Below are 23,200 nucleotides of genomic sequence, written 5' to 3'. Positions count from 1 at the left end.
TCTCAGAGTGATTAGATCATTTCTGAGGAATGATCGTTTTACCCCAGACTTCCCTGTTTCTGCTCCTGGTGCACCGCCTGCTGTCTGAATCACCCTGCTAGTGGAAACCCAGGAGTAGATGAACTGAGCCTATTCTCAACAGTACCAATAGATACTAAAAAAGGATCAAAGGCTTCACATCGTAGCACAGGGACCCAAGGGAGTGTGAGAAGCAATCCAAGACAGGAACAATGGAAAGGTTCAATTTCCAGGGTTCCTGTTAGTTGCCACCTGTTCACTCTGTCCTGGATAGGCCTGTCCATGAATGTTACCAAGCTCACTGTAGGTTACATTTTTGTTCTGGGAGTTGAAGATTCCAAGCACCAGCAGGAAATGTGATGGATGGGAGTTGAACAGACTAAAGTTTTTGGGTTCCCCCTTTCTGTCTTCCCTTTTGTCCACAGTTGCATAAGTTTCAAGCCTGGTGTTCGGAGGGAGCTGGCTTGAGTTGAGAAGGTCAGAATACAGAAGCAGACTGAAGCGGTGGGGGCAAGCCTGTTCGTAGACACCCGCACTGGTCACCAGACTTCCGAGAGGTCACTTTAAGTCAGATTTTATTTTGAAGGAGTGTTTTACAAGAACAAAGCTGAGAGAGCATTGGTAAGAAATACCGTGCATAAAACCTGCTATGAGATGCTGTCAGGCCAGCACTAAGAAGGTAGCTTGGTTGGGAAAGCACTTGGCTGGCAAGGACAAGGTCCTGGGTTCAATTCCTAGCACCTCATAAACTGAGTGTGATGGTACATGTTTATAACGCCAGCACTGGGGAAGTGGAGGCAGGAAACAGAAGTTCAAAGGGGGAATACTTTTGGCTGTATATGAAGTCTGAGACTAACCTGGGATATATAATACTCAGCCTCACAAAAACAAAACAAAACAAAACAAAAAACCACCACCAACAACAAAACCCCCAGGATTCGCTCCACCTATTCTCAACGCTCTTTTGTGGGAAGCAAACACAGGGACTTGTGAGTGCTGGGCAAACACTTTACCATTGAGCTATACCCCAACCCTCAGCATACATCTTTAGAAGCCTCTGGATGATAGAAAAAACTTTAAATAGCTGAGCAGTATATGAGGGTTACATTGGTTCTATTTATACAAAATAAACAAAAAGACCTCCAAGATAAATCACAGCCACGTGAGCTATCCTAATGCTTTCTTGTGGTAATTGACAGATTGAATAGTGTTTAAAAATTGATAGGGCTAGGGAAGATTTGAACATTAAAGGCAAAATATAAAACAAACCTGTAATGGCCACCTAGAGAGCACTGCACTCAACAAGTGAAGGTACATTGTCAAGTAGATATTAAAAATGTATGAAAATCGAGATCATCCAGACTAGGAAGCAGACTTCAACAGATTTCCAAGAGTTCCTGCCATTGACCACATTCTTTCACCATATGCAATTAAGTTAGAAATCAATAACAAAAGCAGAATGAGAAGCTCTAGCTTGTAAGAAACTATCTTTCTACATAATTCATGGGTGAAAAAAAAAAAAAAACTCATAAAGGGAATTGAAGATACTTAGACCTGAGTGATGTTACAAGTGACCATAGGAAGTCAAAGTTGATGGCCCATTGAGAGGGAACTTCTGAATCTCAAGTCTGAATGTTAATGAGCTTGGCAATCTCTTTAAGAAGTCAAGATGGGGAGAGGACCATCTCCAAGAAAACTGAAGGAAAGAAAAAGCTGAAATTACAGCAGCAGAAATAATGCCAATAGCATGGGGTTTGCTATCGTTGCATTAGGCTCTCACTGTGGTTGTAGCTGAGGCCTGCCTCAAACTTGTGGTTCTTGGGCTCATTTTCCTGAGCATTGGGGTTATAGATGTATGCTACTATGTTGGCTTTGATATTACTAGTAAGGCACAATGGCAGTTGGGCTTTTGTTTTGTTTTGAGACAGAGCCTCATGTAGACTAGGGTGGCCTAGAACTTACTGTATCGATGAGGCTGGTGTTAAATGGATCATTTTGCTTTTACCTCCCAAGTACTTGGATTATGGGTATACAATGCTGGCTTTGGCCTCCGCTCTGGGTTCAGTTTCAAGAACCTGTCTCAGTGAATAAGGTGGAGGACCATTGAAGAGGGCTCCTGACCTCCTTCAGCCTGGGATCTCCACACACCAATACCCACATACACATAGGGATTGGCATACACACACACACACACACACACACACACACACACATACACACACACTATAAAAAGGAGACAGAACTTGGTATGAGGAGATTTGATTTTTTAAATTTTATTTCTTTAGATTATTTTTCTCCTTTTTAATTCCTTGGCAGTTGTATCATTTTGCATTCTGGCCTTCTGTATCATTTCTTCTTGTATCATTTTTGCATTCTGGGTCAATGGGGCATGATCAGGGAGGGGCCTTGGGACATATAAGATGATAGCTGGAGCTTTCCCTCATGACCACATGTCTTTCCCTCAGTGACTGTGTCCCTGAAACAACAGAGGCCTGCAGGGGTTCGAGGCTGCTGACACACCTTGCAGTCACTTTACTTTTTGACAAAGTATCCTTGGGCCACAGTGTTCATTTCACAGAAGAATGGCACATTTTTTAAGACAATTTTCAAATAAGAGAAAGCATGCACCATGCTCCTTAAAAAAATATTCACACTTCCTAAGGAAACTGCCTTTGTTTGTTTAAGTATATGGGCCAGCTATTGCAGACCAAACAGAACTTTCTGGTACACACATATTAGCACCATTATGAAGCTATTAATCACCAGTTAGTAAGATGTTAGAAATCTGGGCCCGGGAGAGGGTCAGCTTGTAAAATGCTTGTTGTGAAAGTTTTTGTTCCCCATGTAAAAGCCGGGTGTGGTGATGTGTGTGTGTGAAACCCAGTGCTGGGGTGCAGAGGACCCCAGGGGCTCATTGGCCGTCAGTAAGATAGACACAGAGGACAGTGGGATCAGTGAGAGACCCTGTCTCCAAATGTAAGGTGCAGAAGTGATGAAGGAACACACTCCCACGTCAACCTCTGGCTTCCATACACACTTGCGGAGGGAGTACCTATATGGGCACACATGCACACATCACACATAAATACATTTTGCAAAGTCAGAAGTCTATATAGTGGTTATATTTGAAGGCCCAACTTCTCTTTAAGTGAACCAATAACATCAGCATATCCAGTTTCTAATGAAATTTATATTTCCAAATGCTAACAAATCTCTATTGTTGTAAGGAACCTCAAGTGTCTATTTTTAACTCCTACCTACGCTTTTTAGAATCTTAAATAAAACTCATTTATAAGAAAAGTAAATTGTTTTTTTTTTTTAAAGGGAGGTTGAAACATTTTAAAGGCATCCTAAAGAGGATGTGTGTATAGGGGGTATGGTGGTGGTGGTGGTAGTGTGTGTGTGTGTGTGTGTGTGTGTTTTGCATGTGCCTGGATGGAGGTTAAAAGGCAACTTGCAGGAGCTGATGCAGGGGCTACGGAGGGGTACTGCTTACTAATTTGCTCCTCATGGTTTGCTCAGCCTGCTTTTTTACAGAATCCAGAACCACCAGTCCAGGGACGGCACCACCCACCATGGTTTGGGCCTTGCTCCATCAATCACCAATTGAGTAAATGCCTTACAACCAGATCTTATGGAGGCCTTTTCTCAATTGAGGATCCCTCCTTTCAGCTAACTCTAGCTTGTATCAAGTTGACAAAACTCTCATGGGTTGGGCTCCTCTTTCTACATTTTCTAGAGTTATGTCTAGTTGCTTGAGCAGATTCAAGTTTGATTTTTATTTTCTGGTTCATAATACATGACTGATTTGACCACTTTTGATCCTCTACCGCAGGATAAACCATGAATGGCAGCTGCTGTACCTGCTCTCCTGGCAGTAAGCCTGAGTAGGGATGGGATTCAGGGGATGTCTCTTCGTTTCTCCACCACAGGACTTTTTGCTTACCTTGTTTCATGTACACTTCCTACTTCCCTTTGGGAGGAGGCATCATTAACCCTACTGGACAGACCTGGAAACTGAACCCAGAGAAATAATCTGCCAGAGTGTAGGGTCTGTGATCTTCTGAGACAGGCTTAGAAAGCAGAAAGGTTTTCAGAGAACAAGACCTCTAGCATCCTTGTAGGACCATCCCTCTTTTCGTTTTTGCCTGAAGATGGGATTGGCTTGTTTTCTTGACAAAGAACTTACGATGTATAAACTCAAGTGATACTGAAGTTCTACTCTCAACATGGACTCTTTTCCCAGTATAAGTACACAATCTCAGGAAAATGATGGCTCCCAGCGGTGGGAAGAGAGGCTTCCCAGCTGCTATTCAGGGTCAAGGTACCCTTTGCTGACTCACAGGTTGTTTCTGTTATTAAGATTTGGGTTTTGATTTTATTTATTTTTACCCCCCCCCCCATAGGTTGAGCATACATGTCAACTTTGCAGAAAAGCAGCTAACTATGCTGCAAGGGGAGATTTCTGTATTAGCTTCCTGGGCTGCTGTAATGCTGTACCCCAAGCTGGGTGAGAGGCTGCAGTCTGAAGCCAGCATCTGCAGACACCCAGGGAGGCTCCACTCTGTCTTCCAAGCTTATGGGTACTGTCAAGGGTCTGGCTTTTTTTTTGGCACATGGCTACATCACTCCATCCTCTACTGACGTCATCACACAACCTTCTCCCTGCGTGTCAGTGTCCAGATAAAATAAGGACACTAGTCCTATTGGATTGGTGCCAACCTAATGACCTCATCTTAACTTGATTCCTCCATGAAGACCCAGTTTCTAAAGCAGGTCAATGTTGCCAGGTAAGTCAGACACAAGGATATCAAAGAGTCTGTTTGGGGAGACAGTTCAATCCACCATAGCCATTTAGGACAGGATGCTGTGACCTCAACCAAATCATTAACATGATGCACAATGAAGATGGCATATGAGGAGTTCTGGGTTCAATCCCCAGCACTGTACAAACACGCCTCTTTCCCAGCACTCAGGGTTAGACTGGAGGATCAGGAGTTCACACTTATCTTTGGCTATGTAATGAGTCTTACAGATCAACCTGGGCTACCCAAGAGCCTGTCTCAAACAATAGAAAAGTGGGTCCTTTAAACTGACCCCAGGTGAGACTCATAGCTAGCAGAAGTCTGAGGCCAGAAAGGCCTCACCTCCTGAGGCCCTTGCCCTTCCCAGCTGGCTGAAATACTTCTGGAAACTCTTCTCATGCACTGTTGTAGGAGCGGCTCCTAAGCAAAAGTGTCAAGTGTAATGGGGGCCCGAGGGCCACATCACAGGGGAGGGCTGGGAGGGAAGGAAGCCGCTCTTAGGAAGTTGCCTTTGGCCCTGTGTTGCTGGCCAGCTGAGCCAGGGCTGGCAGCACAGCCTGTCAATATCAAGGGACAGAAGCTAGAGGCTTATGTGAAAACTTTTGTAGCAAACAATATGCGAACCAGCCCATCTAGAGTGAACACACGCGTGCATGTTCAAAAAGTGAGTGTTTCAAAAAGTGAGTGTTTATTTCAGAGATACGAGTTCACTTGAAAGTCTTTCCAGATGTCCTGGGCATGAGACCAGATGTCTTCTGGTTGGAGAAAGCTGGATGCCTGTATGGGTTGGACACATAGGATGATTGCAGAGGTAGGAAGGTCCTGAAACTGGGATGGTGACAGATGGCTGAAATTGTCTTACTGGAGAGGGTCAGGTGAATTTTTTTTTTTTTTCTGAGACACGGTTTCTCTGTGTAACTTTGGAGCCTGTCCTGGCACTCACTCTGTAGGCCAGGCTGTTCTCAAATTCACAGAGATCCGCTTGCCTCTGCCTCCCAAGTGCTAGGATTAAAGGTGTGCACCACCACTGCCCGGCTAGGTGAATTCTTAATAGTGGCAAGTAGGGATAAATGTGGGTTTTTGTATTCCTGGTTAAAGGACATCAGAAAAGGTGAGGTAGGGAGGCAGGACAGTGTCATCCAGATGCCCTTGCCTTGCCTAGTGTTTTTTTCCCCCCCTGATTGTCCAAGGAGGAATTGAGTTCTAGGACTGTTCTAGTAGCTTTCTAATGTTTTGTTACTTTCTTTCAAGTATTAAGCTGACTCTATTTCCAGGGCGGCTGTGTGTGTGCTTGTCATTTATTTGGTCAACTAGGAAATGAACATCTTAGTGCATGAACACACACACACACTCACTCTGTGTGACAATTCTTTTTAAGACAGGGTCTTGTGAACCCTGGATTGCTCTGGGAAGGGGAATTAGATGAGACTTCTTGGGTAAACTGGGGGTGAAGGGGTCAGTGAAGGGGAAGGGATGGGGAAAAATAACAAGAGGGAATGGGATGGTTGAGCATTCGAGGGATGGAAAGGAGAGCAAGTAAAGCAGTAACTTGATAGAGAGAGCCACTAGTGGGTTAGGGAGAGGCCTGGTACTAGGGGAACCTCCAAGAATCCACAAGGAGGACCCCAGCTAAGAACCCTAGCAATAGTGGAGAGAGGGTACCGGAACTGGCCTTCCTATTATCAGATTGGTGAATACCTCAACTATCATCATAGAACCTTCACCCAGCAATTGATGGAACCAGATGCAGAGATCCACAACCAAACACCAGGAATCCAGTCGACGAGAGGGAGGAAGGAATGTATGAGCAATCGAGGTCAAGATCATGATGGAGAAATCTTCAGAGACAGCTGTACCAAGCTCGTGGAAACAAATGAACTTTAGATGGACAGCTGTGGAGTCTCCATGGGACCAAACTAGGCCCTCTGTATGTGGGAGACAGTTGTGAGGCTTGGGCTATTAGCGGAACTGCTGGCAGTGGGATCAGGATCTATCCCTGCTGCATGAGCTAGCTTGTTAGAACCCATTCCCTATAAGGGGATGCCATGCTCAGATTTAACACAGCAGGGATGGGCTTGGTCCTGCCCCAACTTAATGCACCAATTTGTGTTGACTCCCCATGGGAGTCCTTACCTGTTGGGAGGAGTAAATGAGGGAGGTGGGGCGGGGAGAACTTTGGTTGGGATGTAAAATAAAATTAAAAAAAATATTTACAAAAAAAAAAATGGGGTCTTATTACACACCCAGGCTGGCCTTGGACTGGACTGAGTACCCGAGTTCCCGAGCGCTGCAACAGCAGGGGTCTGCGCCATCCCTGACTTATGGACAGATCTCTTTTTAAAGATTTATTTTTATGAGTGTTTGTCTACATGTAAGTGTACTGCAGACAATACTCAAAGAGGTCAGAAGACAGTGCCGAATCCCCGGGAGCAGGAGTTGTGAGCCACCATGTTTGTCCTGGGAACTGAACCCAGGTCCTTTGCAAGGGTAGTCAGTGCTCTTAACCCAAACCATCTCTCCAGCTCCCGGTGGGTCTCTTGAGATTGAGGCCAGCCTGGTTTACCAAGTGAGATCCAGGATAGCCAGAGCTATACAGAAAAACCCTGTCTCAAAAACAAACTCAAACAAATGTTTATATTAAATATTGGAAATCACAACTCTTTTTACGTTCTCTTCTGGGAAATGTAAGTGGGAAACTCCATGTAGTATCTTAATTGGAACTTGCCCAAGTATATGGTATTTTAAAGAACTTTAGCAAACTAGTAGGAAGGATTTATTTTAATTTTCAATCTGGGAAAAAAAAAAACCCCAAGAAACAAAACTCCAAATTCTGTTCATACACACAAACACATGCACACACACATATAGCGTCGACATTTTCAGAGCACTGACATGAGGGAACATTGTTTTCCTTCAATTGCATGACAATACTGTTTTATGTGTCACAATAAAAGTTACAAGCGTCTTGTCTGCGGTCACTCAAACATCATGAATTTACATTTCAAGACACACACACACACACACACACACACACACACACACACACACACACACAAAAAAAAAAAAGACGTCTTCTGGCACATCATCCCTGCGACCACGGCCTGTTTCCATAAACATTAAAAAAACCCAACAGTGACTGTTTGGAAGGTGTAGCCTTTCCAGATCCAAACTAAAACCATGAGAGATTTGCCATTTCAGAGAACAACCAAGATTTTATTCGTAGGTTTGGTGAAGTCCATTCACCAAAAGGTGTGTTAAAAAAAAAAAAAAAAACTGCATGAGTGTAAAAATAAATAAATCATTGTTGCCAAGCTAGCCTGACTGACAACGGCAGGACACACATCACTTGACCCATCACCTCCCATTTTCAGTTACCTATATTAAAATTACAACTTTTCAACAAATCGAGTGAAAAGAAAGGTTTGAAGATGTTCACATTCGGGCTGGCTGTCTCTTCAGCAGCACGTTGGGGTGTGCGGCAGCGGCGGTGACATGTTGCGAGTTTGGACATAAGGCACCGTGATCTGGACATGCCAGTCACTCACTTTCAGTCCCCTGTTCCATCCCAGTGACTTCTTTGAAATGAAAAATAGTACTAATTTCAGGACACAGTGCACTTTAATGACAAACAGCATTGAAAATCCCTCGGACGGGGGTCTGAGGACAGTCTTTGAATGCAAGCCTGAATCTTCTTCAAGCACATACAATCTTTTCCTATGCTTACAAATCACTGGAAAAATACCCATCGCCAAACCCTGATATACATTCTTAGCCATTTTATTTTCTTCTATTGCAGCCAGTGTTCATGAGGCAAAATGTGACCCCGGGAATTTGTTCAAGTTCTCTTGTGAGGGCATCTACAGTGGTCATTCTGCCTCTGTCTCCTTCTGCTTGGCACCTGCCAGGACGGAAAGCAGAAGTTTCAAGCTCATGCTCATGGCAGCGTTCTCTGCACAAGTCAATCCACCCAGCCTGGTAGTGGCAAAGGACAGTCAGAGGCTTCCAAACAGAGAGGTGGGAGAAACAGTTGGCTACAAGAGCCCTACGCCCTCCCACCATCACTTGGGCTCTGATCTTTATCACATCTTGCCATTCTAAATGCCAGATCCTATTACTGGAGAAGTAAAAATAAATAGGCAGTTATCTCAGCTGCCATTCTTACGTATCAAAACAGCATAACACATCTAAGGACAACTGTGCACAGAAGATACAAGTTCCTGGTGGTGTCAGCTAGGGTGGCAGGCACAGGCACAAACTACCCACAACACCTCCCTAGCTTTTTTTTTTTTTTTTTTCAAATTAAGTTAAAATTTGTCCAGGTGCTTTGCCTACATCTGTATCTCTGCACCATGCCTGTGCAATGCCAGAGGATGTGCTTCCCTGAAGGGGAATCCCATAGGCACCCAGCATGCTGCTCACTGAGGGCACAATGCCTGCATCTGCAGCATTCTCTTGGTATGCTGGGAGGGAGGCAGGCTGTAGAGACCACTCATTCGACAGCTAAAGAAAGGTACACCAGGCCGGAGAAATGGTTAAGAGAGCACTGGCTACTCTTCCACAGGACCCACATGGCAGCTCACAACTGTCTGTTCCAGAAGATCTGACACCCTCATACCAATGCACACAGGTGGGGTAAGTGGGACTTGGCTTCTTGGTTTCCATATATACCATCACTTTCCCGATCTATAAGCACACTAGTTACCTTGCAAGAGACAGCATCCAGAGCTCATGGGAGCTCTGCTCTAGATAGTAGGAAATCAGTATACAGACTGTCAACAAGAACTCCAACCCAGCCACCCCATTTTTATGACAGGTAAATCCATTCAAATGTCAGCTGTGAAACAGTTTCTGCACTGTACCTACAGGGATGTGAGAAACAAGAATGACTGACAACTTTGGAAATCTAAAGTCATACCCAGTCTGCTCAGGCCTATGTTGAGACACCAAGGCTCAGGGAGAAGGAGCCACTTGCCAGTTTACTCTTGGATAAATGAGGGCCTACGCTCAGCTCTGCCGAGGTGACTGCTTGACCGAGTCCAGGGCTGGTTCTGGAGAGGGCACTACCTATCTGCGGGGATGCATCTACACAAACCACAGCATTCTCATTTGCATGGGGAGCGCCTGTGGTTCTGTCTGCTTGGAGGTTCACTTACACAAAATCAATCACAAGCTACAGGTTGACACCTCTTCCCAGCTTTGCTTGAAATATAGTAGCGCTATTCACTTTCAGGGCTGTGTGGTACTCCACGGGATGAGGATCCCAGTATCCCCTTCCATCCTTTGAAAGGCACTAGGTTCATTTCCAACTTTAAGGTTGTGGTGGTTTGAATGACAATGGCCCCCAGTTGGTACAACTGTTTGGGAAGGATTAAGGAGTATGACTTTGTTGAAGGAGGTGTTCCAGTTGGGGTGGGCTTCGAGATCTCAAAAGCCCATGCCACCCCCACCCCAGGTAGCTCCCTCTCTCTTTCTGCCCATTTGTTGATCAGATGTGAGCTCTCAACCACTGTTTCAGCACCATGCTCTACACCATGATGGTCGTAGACTCACCCCCTGAAACTGTAAGCCCCAATAAACTCCTTCCTTTGTAAGTTGCTTTGGTCCTGGTATCTTTACAGTAATAGAAAAGTAACTAGGATAGGTTTATAGTATCAACACAAATCATTCGTCTGATGCCTGGTGGTTCATGATTGTGAAGCTCATTGTGAACTTCAGCCAACGAGTCTGAAAATAACTACAAGAGGCCTATCCACAGACGTGTTTTCGGATTCAGCACACGGCAGGTGGGGCCCCACACGAACATCTCTCATAACTTCTGCATGCTGCCACTGCTGCCCAAGGTCCCTGTGAAGGTGACTCTTTCCTGTGGTTGGCTCTGTGGCTTTTGCATCTGGAGAGTCGGGCAGTACTGTAGCGGTTGCTGGGGACTCTTATGGAGGGTAGTTTTAGGGAACAGACTAATTACAAAAGCTAGCTTTAGCTGAGACTGATTTCTGAACTAAAGAAAAGCAATACCACAGTGGGTACATAATTCAATGATCAACTGCTAGAGTTCAAAGTATGTGCCACCTATTGTGGTCTGTGACCCTGTGGAAAAAAAGCTAGGGGTTTCCATGATGGGGCTGGAGAGGTGGGGGAGGGGATGCAAAGAGAATGTGAAGGAAGGATGTGGCAGTGTTTTAAGGCCTCATCAGGCCACCAATGTGCCTGTACCTTCCATCCCTGCCCCTCTGTGTGCTTTCTAGAAACTGCTCACCCAAGTAAACATTGAACTTCAAAAATGAAAAGGAAAGACAAAAAGGTCTGTAGAGCAGCGCATACAAAGTCCTACTGTGTGGGAGGGAGGAGGACAGGGTGTCTTCAACACCTCAGGGCCTGTCCTGGAAACCTCAGATAGAAACAAGTCCGTCTGTCTGTCTGTCCATCTACCTGTCCACCTGTCCACCTGTCCACCCACCCACCTATCTTTTTGAGACAGGGTCTCTTTATGTAATCCTAGTTAGCTTGGAGCTCACTATGTAAACCAGCTGGCCTCGAGCTCACAGAGATCGTCCTGTCTCTGTTTCCCGAATGCCAGGATTAAATTCATGTGATACAGTGCTGACTTGAAATCTGTATTTTTACCTGCAGGTGTGAGGATCAGAGCTTGCAAGATGTCTGACAGGGAGATAATACCCACAATACTATCTGCTTCATTTACTACCACCAGCCGATGGACCTGCAAAGAGAAAAAAGTTCAGGTGTGTGTGTGTGTGTGTTTTGTGCGTGTTGTACATTTGGCATATGGGCATATATGGAGGCCAGAGGTTGATGTCAAGGTTTTTTGAGACAGGGTTTCTCTGTATTGCTTTGGAGCCTGTACTGGAACTAACTCTGTATATAGGCTGGCCCTGAACTCTGAGATCTGCTTGTTTCTGCCTTCCAAGTGCTGGGATTAAAGGCATGTGCCATTACTTTCCAGCAGCCTCACGTTTGTTTGTTTATTTATTTATTTATATTTTCTGTGTATGGGCGTTTTGCCTGCATATGCATCTGTGTACCACATGCATGCAGTGCCCTTGGAGGCCAGTAAGAGGGTGTCCAATCCCCTGGAACTGGATGGTTGTAAGCAGCTATGTGGGTGCTAGGAATCCAACAAACCAACCTGTGTCCTTTGGAAGAGCAGTAAGAACTTGTGGCCTCTGAGTCATTCTCCAGCCCACCACCACCACCACTACCACCACCACCATCATCATTTAGATGATGAGACTCTCTCACCCAACCTGAAGCTTGCCATTTTACTAGACTGGCTGGCTGCTGAGTTCAGGATCCAGCTATCTCTGCTCCACCAGAGCTGGGGATACAGGTCTGTACTGCTGTCCCCATTGGGGGGAGGTGATGGGATCTGAATTCAGGTCCTCATGCCAGCACAGTGGGCAATTTATCCACTGAGCCATCTTCCTAGTCCACATGTGAAAGTTTAAATTAAAAATATTTTAAAATGCATGTTGGAAAAAAAATGGCACTCATGCAACGATACAATGAATACTGCTAAGGAGGGGTTAAACAGTATGCAGAAAGGTTTGAGCCCAGAGGTGAAATGTAACACCAATTTGCTTGACCATAGTGAGAAAAATGAGCCAGCTCTGTCTGCTGAGATTTCAAATTTCAAAATATCTATAAAGGAATCATGCAGCTCAAAACTAACATCTGTGTGTGCACGCACGTGGTGGGCATGGGGGCCAGAGCTCTGCCCACACCAGGTGACTTCCTCCATGCTTCTCCACAGGGTTTCTCCCTGAACCCACAGCTCACTGACTCAGTGACACCGGCTGCCCGCAAGCCTCACAGATGCTCTTACCTCTGCCTCCTTAGCACTACTCCATATGGCCTTTTACCCAGCAACTGTGGACCAAATTTGGGCTCTTGTGTTTGGCAATCCCCGACTCCACTCCAGTCTCTAAATTTTAATACTCGTCTCAGTCTCTTGCAGCCAGTAGGTAAGGAAGTCCAGAAGGTGGTGGGGACTAAGGACTGGGCTCTCTGCTCTTTTCGCCTCCCGCTGTGGCTTTTCTGTGGCAATTCATGTATTAGTGCTGATGTTCAAGAGGGGAGCTGGCAGCAAAGCTGGAGTAATATCCTCTACTGTTCTGGCCTCACATCTTCTCAGGAGAGAGCACACGTGTGTGGAATAGCATTCCAACTCCCTGTGATTCTGCCTGGGGCCAAACATTACCTGGGAGATCCTTGAGGCCAGCCAGCCTTAGCTCCTGGCATAAAATGTGATGCAGGGAGGAAGTCTATGTATGTTGTCAAAGGATAACGTTTTTGATGTCATAACTGACTTTAGGGTTAAAAATATAAGTTACTCTGTTTATATTGTCAGTCAACTTAGATTTCTTTACAAAGTTTCTTTAAAAGTCCTTTCAGGTCCCTCAGTAACCCTGTGATAAAAGGCAGCACTGTGATTGCGGTTTAGGATAAACTGATGACTTACTTTATCTATTTTCATTATGTTTATTTATGTATGTATGGGGAGGCATGCCAAAATATGTCTGAGGAACTTTTAAAGTCACCTTCTTGTCAAACAGGCTGATAGTGACATACACGTTCTGGCTCTGGGAGGAGTCATCTGGTGGAGGGATTTCAGTAACAGACAGAAGCAAGATATGTAACTTGAGAAAACAACTTATTTACATCACTTCCCTTCACAGCTTTTTTTCATATCACAGGTTTCCATGGCCCCCACATAGCACCCCAGAGTGTGGGTATTACTGGGTGCAGTAATTGGCCTTTCTCATGGTGGCACTCTGCTACACAGTGACCTGTGGTTCTCACAATGAGTCCCACCACATACATGCCACCATCACAGGGAGACATGCCACCTTTCTTATTCCTGCTTCTGACCTATGGAGGGCATATGATGCTAAGGACATTCATGAGACATTAGGATGCATTCCCAAGTTCGTTAGAACCTTCTAGAAAACAAGATGGATGTAGCACAGTTTAAGAAAAGGGAAGATTTACTATTAAAACCCTGTGCTAAAGAGCAATGGAAACAGCTGGGGAGGAAGAAGCTGAGGGGATGCCACATGGAGGCTAGACTGTGGGATGGCAGCTGGATTCTGTAGGATGGACACTAGACTCTATAGGACAAAGCCTTGGCTACACAGGGGCTGAGAGGAATTCTAGCAGCAATGGCTCTCCATGCAGCACATGACCTCAGCAGCATGTGCTTTCACTGTGGAAGTTATGGTTGCCTCTTAGGGGCCTCAAAGCTAATCAGGCATTTTGTCTCTTAGCTTACACCCCTCTATTTATAATACTGAAATCGACTTGTCATTAGGAGTTCATTTTGCTTAGTAAGGAATGTTCTGGAAAGAACAGAACTGTATCCTTCACACTGGAGGAGGGACAAGGGCACAGAGGATGCCACTCCTAGCCCTGTCTGAGAAGAAAGGAACAGTTGTGGGGACAAGAAGGTGGGTGACACATACTACAGTGACCTCCCTGTCTTCCTTCCTTGAAAATTCCACAAACAATGAGGTCCAGTCAGTGTGGGGGTGGCTGCTCAGGCTGGGAAGGCCCTACAGTTTACTCTTCACTTCAGCCAGGCACAGAGAGGAGAGAGAGGAATTTAACTTTACGAGGTTTTGTCTGGGGTTGGTGAGATGGTTCGGGGTAGATGTCACACAGCCTGATGATCTGTGTTCACTCACTAGAACCCACATAAAGGGGAGGAGAGATCTGACCCCCACATACGTGGATGCACACACACACACACAAACACAATTCAAGTTTCATTTTACCTTATCATTCACTTTGTTAAAATAACATTGTGTATTTTTGCTTTGAATTCACAGATATTCTGATAGGATGTATTAACTAAAAGCTCCTGGGGCAACTTTTGTTTTCTCAAGTGTACATTTTTTATACTCTGAAAGTACCTTGCAGGGGAGGGGGCTGGAGAGATGGCTCAGAGGTTAAGGACACTGGCTGCTGTCCCAAGGACCTGAGTCTAATTCCCAGCACCCACATGGTGGCTCACAGCCATCTGTAATGAGATTCGGTTCCCGCTTCTGGTGTGCAGGCACACATGGAGGCAGAACACTGTATACACGATAAATAAATCTTTTCTTTTTATGGTTCTTTTTAATTTTTTTAATTTATTTTTTTTTACATTCCATCATAAATACATTTTTATTTAAAAAAAAAAAAAACAAACAAGAAAGTCCGTTGCCAGTACTCACAAAAATTCACCAAATTCACGTCTGTGTCAAGCACTCCTATCCTACAGAACCCCTGGTCTCCTCACAGGGCTGTGCCTCAGCCTCCACAATCATGCATTCACTATCTGTTGTGTGTGCCTGCCGGTGGCCGGCGCCTCTCACCTCGGCTCTTACTATCCTGTCCACGATGGTCTCCAGCGTTTCCAGCTTGCTGCACTTCACCACACCCTCAAAATACTGTGAGCGGTGCTGCAGGGCCTGGGTCACTGTGATGTCTAGGTTATTGTATGTTTTCTCAGCAGCAAGATTCTGTGACAGAGTCAGTCAGAGGAAAAAAGTTACCTTCTTCATTTCTATTCAGACAAATGAACAACCTGATTTTGAGAAGCATTAACATGGAATTTGGTATCAAGAGTTCTTTTCTCAGCTAGCATCATGCCATCAGCATGGTTGTGTCAGTCATAACAGGATATCATATTAGTAGGTGTAATATGGAGAAATGTAAATTTGTTGTGTTGGTAGTATGGGGGATTGAACCCAGGACCTCATGCAAACTAAGCAAGTGTTCTACCATTGAGCTACTGTCCTAGCCTCTCTCTCTCTCTCTTTTTTTCCAATTTTGAGCCAGGTCTTCCTAAGTTACTCAGGCTGGTTCTGAACTTACTGTGAAATCAATTCAGGCCTTGAACTTGCAATCCTCCTGCCTCAAGCTCTTGAGTAGCTGGGACTACAGGCTTTGTCACTAGATTTGGCAGATAGATGTTGTTTTTTACATTTAAAAAGATTTTTACTTTATTTATATTTGTGTGCATGTGTACACACACATGTGTCTGTTTGTGTATGAGTGTGTATATGTGTGTGAGTGTGTGTGTAGTGCTTACAGAGGACAGAAAAGGGCATCAGGTCCCTTTAAGTTGCAGTTACAGGTATTTGTGAGCCCTCTCCTATGACACTTGGACCATCATGTACTCTTTTTTTTTTTTTTAATAATTTATTTTCTTTCATGTGCATTGGTGTTTTGCCTGCATGTATGTCTGTATGAGAGTGTCAGGTCCCCTGGAACTGGAGTTACCAGGCAGTTGTTAGCCGCCATGCAGGTGCTGAGGATCCTCTGGAAGAGCAGTCAGTACTCTTAACTGCTGAGCCATCTCTCTAGCCCCCCCCCCCCATCATGTACTCTTAACCACTAAGGCAACTCTCCAGCTCACATGTTAAATTCTGACTGTTTTCTATAGGTTCGCCCCCATTTTGTCCACTAAGATTCTACACCACACACGAGCAAGGTCTCCTGAGAAATGAACTAACCCTGAAAACGGTAAGATGCATGGGCTGTAGGGATGGAAGCGATGCACCCCTATCAAAAGCCCAGGGACAGCCGAACATCAGCACACACTTACACAATTCACTGGTATATCAGTGAGTATTAGAGATATTATCACTGTGAAGAGACTGAAATACTCCAAGACTCTCACTCAAAAGGTCAGAAATGGTTACAGCAGGGAATAAATGACTCAGTCTAATTTCAGTTTTCATTTGTTTAGAAATGCATTCTAAATGACAGGTTTAAAAACATGAAAAAATACTTACAATTACATCAAACTTGGAATAAATATCTACAACTTTTCCTAAAAATGGAAACATATGTTAGAAAAACATTTTAGGAACAAAATAGCAACTCATTAAAGAATCAGTCTTAACTGGGTAAATACTGTGGATTAAACAGTGTTGAATAAAACAAATGGACTTATTTAAAAATGGATATGAAACAGAATCTTAATGGAGAAGGAAACTAAGCCCATTTAACATTCTCATTCTCCTGATTGCTGACTGTGGGAACTGTATCCCAGCATTCACTTCTGTGCTGTCTGCCCATTTCCCACTCCTTTTGGTCCAGGAGCAGGGTATTCAGCTTTGCCAGATGGCCTCACAGACCTGACTCATCCACCACAGGCAGTGCTGATATCCGTCTCTCCACAAAGATGTTCAAGGCTTTGATGATGGGAGTGTCTGGGTGAATGAAGGCAATATTGTGGTACGTTCCTATTCCAAGTTCATCCAGGTTCTGCTTCATGAAGGCAGGCTTTGGCATATCAGACATCTGAGCAAGGAGAGACATGAGAATGTTCTAGAACCCTAGCAAACCCCTTCAATGCTCAAACATTCAGATCTTTGTTCAACTAATTAAAGGTACTGTTTCCTAATTGTCAGCTTAGTGTCTCATTGTTATCAAAGCTACATCACAAATGTCTCAAACCAGCTGCTCTACATGTATCCTTCCACACAAAAGTGATTCCAAGAATTCATGTTTTCCCTTCTCTTTACCAAAACTGTGGGGTAGAAGCTGGGATGGACAGGTCTGTCTGGGAAATGAACCCTTTATTCTTAGTGATGTACATTCTGCCCTGGGACTGGAAGTGACACTGAGCCCTGTTGTGTGCAGACCCCAGGGATGGCTGGCTGAGATCAAGCTGCTGCTTGTTCCATCAGACAGCCACAGCCTGCACTCTCCCCAGAGGAATCTTACAGAGTAAGCTGAACACAGCGGAAGGAACCTTAAAAGATTAGTTTCCTTTTCTGACTGTTTCAAAGGAAGAGGGATAAGTTGGAAGAAAGTCTAGGACCAGGCTGAACTACAACAAAGTGAGGTCTACGGTTTCAAAGAATCCACCTTTTATAAAGGGCATAGCTGACACCATCCTCCTGCTGCTGTACCTTATAATTATCAGGAAAAGATGAACAATTAGAAGAAACAAAATGTTCAAGTCAAAGAGTTCATCAATATTCAAATCATGAGATTCCTAGAAATTTAGAGAGAGAGAGAGAGAGAGAGAGAGAGAGAGAGAGAGAGAGAGAGAGAGAGAAAGACCTATTAGGTCATCCAATCCATCTCATACAGGGTATTCCCGCTTCTGTCTGCCTACTTCTCAAGTGCCTGGAAGGGTATCACTACCCTTTCTCAGAAGGAGCCTGATAACTCAGTAAAAACCAGGCTATGGTGTTTCTTTATTTAAAACATGTATTTTTATCTGAGATGGCTGAATATTTTAGCTGCAAGGTTCTAGCTGCCATATTGGTCCAAATATAAGGCAAACCCCTTCCTCTCTACAGACTAGATGAGTGAAACTACGAACAGCATCAGCAACACCAACCGGGCAGGCTGCAATAAGGATAGCTTGTGCAAAGCTCCCAGGGTAGTAGTGCCTGCCACTGGCCAACTGTCACAGATGGGCTCTAGGGGCCTGAGCTGCCAGCCTGGCCCTCCACTCAAGCTCTTGGTTTCTATGTCTCACCATGGAAGGCTGCCACAATTACCAACTGATGGACAAAACCCCTCACTTTCTTCCTAGGTTGCTTACTAAACGTCTTGGGCTTTTTGGCAAATCATTCCTGTCCTGATTTCTTAGCATTTACTCAATCAGGAAATGTAACCTGTCTCTGTATGCTCTATTAAACCAGTTGGATGACCAACGATGTCTCTAAACCCTGGACACCTTTGTAAGATCCTGGACTTGCAAGGCTACATCCAGAAGAGCAATTTGCATGCCATGCCTGGTGGGAAGCTTTTCAGTGTGTTTTCTTTAGAAAGGAAACAAGGATCCTCCTGACTGAGGACTTCAACTCTGCATTTAGCACAGGTGCTGGGGAGGGACATGGAAGCCTCCTAGCACATTCCTGCCCCGGTGGAGCCTCCTCTAATGCTACCCATCTCAGAGGTTGTGAACACAAAGCACACAAGTGCACTATGGTGTACCTGTTGCTTACATCTTACTTGCCTTGGGATTCTCTGGCCGCCGTTGCAGTCGAGAATGAGATAACTCCTGGGATGGTGTTTTTTGCTCATGTTTCTAAAACCACGACCTCAACAAACACACCATGAAGCAATTTCTACCTAAACCCTGGCTCCATCCATCTGGTGCAGTAGACCTCAATGAGACTGACCTAGAAACTGCTTTAGCTGCCCATGCACAAGAGATGCCCATCTTCAGGGGGCATTCCCCGTTTCTATTACTGTTAATACTTGGTCTAAGAGACTATAGCATTTGAGCGGGCCTCAACCTAGAGAACACACAATGTGCACAGTAGTGAGCTGAGAAACTGAAATGTTGCAAAATGGAGACCTTGGAACTAACGGTTTCTTCTACCGAGAACAACAGGAGCCCATTTACTTGATGTAAGTGACAGTCAATGCAACTGCATCTTTAGGGACTACTTACAAAAAGCTGGAGGAACTTGAGGATTCTTTTGTGGGTAAGTATATAAAGTGCATTCCCACTGATAGGGTCAATAACTGGCAATCTGTGGATTTTATTTTTGATCAACGAGTATACAGCATCGAAGAGGCTGCGGGAAAAGCCATTAGAGTCATTAGGAGGCTTTCAAGGAAAACCAGAAAGACTGTGGACCACCCCTGCTTTACAGTATTTTCACTGCTTTTATACTACCATAAGAAGTTCACTGGCTTAAAATAGTCACGGCAAAGCTTTACATGGGAGCTATCTGCCCATCTGTTGCTATATCTCAAACTCAAGAGGGAAACATGGATCTCCAGCAAGGCAGGTTGTTCACAGTGTGTCCAGCGGGTTTGTTTCAAAAAGGCAAACCTTAAGCCTTCCAGAAAGCCAGCAGTGACCTCAGTGATCTCAGCACTGAAGTTGGATGCCAGACTCCCAGGGTGTCTGCCTGCCCTGCCAGCCCACCTGAGGGGACTGCCCTGTGTCCTTATTACCCTGTCTCCAAGAAGCCCTATGACCGGAAATAAGATAACAAAACGAAGTGTATTCTCTCTGTACAGCTCTTGGGCTTTAAAAATGTCTCCTTCTTTGTCCATCTTGTGCTGACAGCCAGAGGCTGAGTCCAGCACCTGCTCTACCACCAGGCTGTGTGAGTCCTGCTACACCCTTCCTGTTCCTTCCAGAATGGCTCAGGTCTGGGCTGAACTCACTCTGGGAACGTTTCACTGCTGTTCCCAGGACCCAGCCTCTCACAGCGAGGGCTGGGGTCAGGGGTGAAGCCCGAGCTTGGTAACTGTTACAGGGTTCCTTTACTGATGGTACTGCAGGTGAACTGGATCTTTAAAACTGGCCTGGGTGAAGCCGGGGTGGTGGCAGCGCATGCCTTTAGTCCCAGCACTTGGAAGTTCAAGGCCCCTACCAAGCTACACAGAGAAACACTGTCTGGGGGTGGGGGGAGGGGAGGACACAAAAAACAAAAACAAAACTAGTCTGGATGATCACCCTCAGACGGTTTCCAATCACTTGTATCTGTGTGGCGGTTCCATCCCCTCACCCTCCTTCCTCTCTTAAGTCTTGTTAAGTGGTCCAGGATAGCCTTGTGCTTGCTATGTATACAGCCCAGGTTGGCCTCAAATATGCAATCCTCTTAACGTCAGCCTCCCCAGTGCGAAGATTCCACCATGCCTGGCTTTGCTGTGATTCCCAACATCTCTCAACTTCTGGCATACTCCTTGGATTAGGAGGCTGCCCTATCTAGACTTGTCTACTTCTAGTTACCTATATGACAATAAAACACCTACATTGCAAAGAATGTTTTCAAAGGGAGAGAAGAAGCTTCCATGTTTACCTTGCATCAGGAGAGATATTCACCAAAGGCTTGAAGGTTTCTTGTAAGTACAACTCTGCATTTGTAGAAGGGAAACACAATTAGTTACAGATCTACTGTGCACAATGCTGTTTTACATTACAATATCCCCCAGTTTATAGGCAATAACTGGACGGACTGGAACACAAATAAAAGATGATAATTTACCCTAAGCTAAGGTTACATAGTCAGGGTTATTTTAAGCAGCCTCAACTGTTCTCTCTTTGGAGAATAATCAAACACAGAAAAACCCTGATATTTCCAAAGATGCCGATAACACCAGGAAACACTCTGATGTGGAGCAATGGCAGCAGAGGCCACTGGGTCCTATCAAGTCCACAACACTCTGAAGAAATCAAACATTTACAGACTCCTTTAGAGCAGACTTTCATAGACTGGGAGACAGCATCACTCTAAACAATGTTGTTCTTCAAATGACCTCATTTTATTTCTCTCAACTGATGCTTTAAACGCAGGGCATGTTGAGGATCTTGCCAGCATATGCACATTTTCTTTGTAAAGAGAAATCAACTGTAATTAATTTGCTTTGCTAAGGTTTGCACACAGAAGGTATCTTGAGACCATCTTGATATTATTACACCTTCAAACTTGCCTGTAGATGAAAGTGTAAATATATCTAAACCATGGTCAATGGAACGTATACAGCAGAATTTGATGAGAAGTGCCTGCCTTGGTATTGTCAGTCATATCACTGACAGGCCATCTGGATGCCATGCTGACTTAACTCATTTAGCCTGCCTTGATAAAGGCATGCTCAACAAAACACATCTGTTGGCAAGATTTCAAAACCATGAGAAATGAAGAGGGCCTGCAGAAGTCTGGAGAATTCAAGCGGAATCTATGATTTCTCCGCTACCCTTAAAAGCTGGTTGTCCTGTCAAGCACATGACAGAAACAAGACCAGATTCCTAACACCTAGCCAAGAAATGTCCTGCAGTTGGTCCCTCCCCTTCTACCCAGGCTCTTCCTTGAGCATGGGGCCAGGGCTCTAATGCTGGGATCAGTCTGGGTCCTTTGACCCACCCCTGCCCATTATGAGTCTTTGAGATGACAACCTTCCCATAATGGAACGAGAGTTTAAATACTGGTCCAATTGTAGGCAAAAATGGTGTGGCAAACAGAGTCCTTTTGTATGTACTAGTGTATCTATCTGTGTGTATGCATATTTGTATGTGTGTGCCAGAGAGTACCTCAGAGGCTCTCCATCATGTTTTTTGAGACAGAGTCTGTCCCTGGGTCTGGCTTTGCTGATTCAATCAGGCTGGCTGACCAGTGAGTCCCCTGAGATTCACCTGTCATGGTCTCCAGTGCTGGTAAGTGCACACTCCCATGCTTGGCTTTTACATGGATTCTGGGGACTGAGCTCAGGGCTTGCATAGCCAGCACCTTTCTTCCCAGACTATCTCCCCAGCCCAGGAGCTCCTACAATGGTTTTCTTATTATTCAGTCTGAACTGTTCAGGTAGAATTTCTCTTGCTCTGGTTTTGCTGAATTGTTAAAAGAATGATTTCAGTTTCTTGGAGCAGAAGCTTGCTCTGGGCCACACTCAGGACATGGTGACTAGATATCTGAGGGTGAAACTCGGTGGTCACATCACTCATCTCCACAGCCTCGGGCCTAGTGGAGTAAGGCCACGCACGTGTGACAACAGGCAAAGTTAGGAGGGAAGAAAAATGAAAAAGAAACAGAGTTGTAATTCAGTGCAGGAAATGACCTAAGACATTTGCGTAACATTTTCTCCAGACAGTGAAGAGTTTAAGACCTGGCAGTGCTTACCCCTCCACGTTTCAATCTTATGTTCCTCTAATTCATAAATCTGTACCTGCAAATAAGAAAAATCCGAATCTACAAGTGTTACCATCCACAGGGGAAAGTAGCTACACTCCTGCTTTCTGTTTATGATTAGAAAATAGGGATGAGAAAGTATATTTAAATACCAAGAAATCTTTAGCCCGTCTATCGACTTGACTTCTCTTTCTTCCTTCTTTCTTTCCTTCCTTCCTTTCTTTTTTTCCAGACAGGGTTTCTCTGTGCAGCTTTGGAGCCTGTCCTGGAACTCACTCTGTACACTGGGCTGGCCTCGAATTCCAGAGTGCTGGGATTAAAGGTGTGTGCCACCACCACCATCCAGCTTCCATTTTTTTAAAAAAAACTATTTTTTTTTTTTATTTTACCTGTCTATCTCAGTTCCCTCTCCCTCCCTCCCTTTTACCCTCTCTACCCCCTCACATGCACCCTGACCACCCTCCCCTCCCATCCCCTCACCCCCACTCCATATGTAGGGCAATGCCATCCAGTTGGGGTCATGTAGATCTGTCAGGTCATTTCAAGTAGTGACTAGGGCTTCTCTCCTGTCTCTAGATTAAGGCAGTTATCCCTCCATGGAGGATGTGTTGTGCACCAGGAATACATCCTGGCTCCACTGTCTGAGGTCCCTTAAGACTGCTCAGTCCTTCTAGCTGAGACCCATATTCAGGGGGGCCTGAGTCAGTCCCATGCTGGATTCCCAGCTATCAGTCTGGGCCAGCTTCCATTTTTTGTTTAATAAAC

At 44.9% G+C, this 23,200-nt stretch overlaps 1 protein-coding gene across 2 annotated transcripts in view; it reads right to left on the bottom strand.

The window, feature by feature from the left end:
* Window positions 1-8,422: 8,422 nt before the first annotated feature.
* Window positions 8,423-23,200, bottom strand: part of Prkag2 (protein kinase AMP-activated non-catalytic subunit gamma 2) — a 242,124-nt gene continuing 227,346 nt past the window's right edge. For both annotated transcript variants that reach the window (XM_051203229.1, XM_051203230.1), the window contains exons 9-16: window positions 22,427-22,472; window positions 20,612-20,666; window positions 19,246-19,372; window positions 16,964-17,129; window positions 16,619-16,656; window positions 15,194-15,340; window positions 11,448-11,541; window positions 8,423-8,721 (exon numbers count right to left, since the gene is read on the bottom strand). In XM_051203229.1, coding sequence (XP_051059186.1) covers window positions 8,690-8,721; window positions 11,448-11,541; window positions 15,194-15,340; window positions 16,619-16,656; window positions 16,964-17,129; window positions 19,246-19,372; window positions 20,612-20,666; window positions 22,427-22,472 — 705 coding nt within the window. In that variant the 3' untranslated portion in view covers window positions 8,423-8,689. The remainder of the gene's footprint in view (window positions 8,722-11,447; window positions 11,542-15,193; window positions 15,341-16,618; window positions 16,657-16,963; window positions 17,130-19,245; window positions 19,373-20,611; window positions 20,667-22,426; window positions 22,473-23,200) is intronic.

Source organism: Phodopus roborovskii, unplaced genomic scaffold (genome assembly GCF_943737965.1).
Source record: "Phodopus roborovskii unplaced genomic scaffold, PHOROB, whole genome shotgun sequence".
NCBI classification, from domain to species: Eukaryota; Metazoa; Chordata; class Mammalia; order Rodentia; family Cricetidae; genus Phodopus; species Phodopus roborovskii.
The sequence above is the reverse complement of the archived record's forward strand: the minus strand, read 5'-3'. Positions and strand labels throughout refer to the sequence as shown.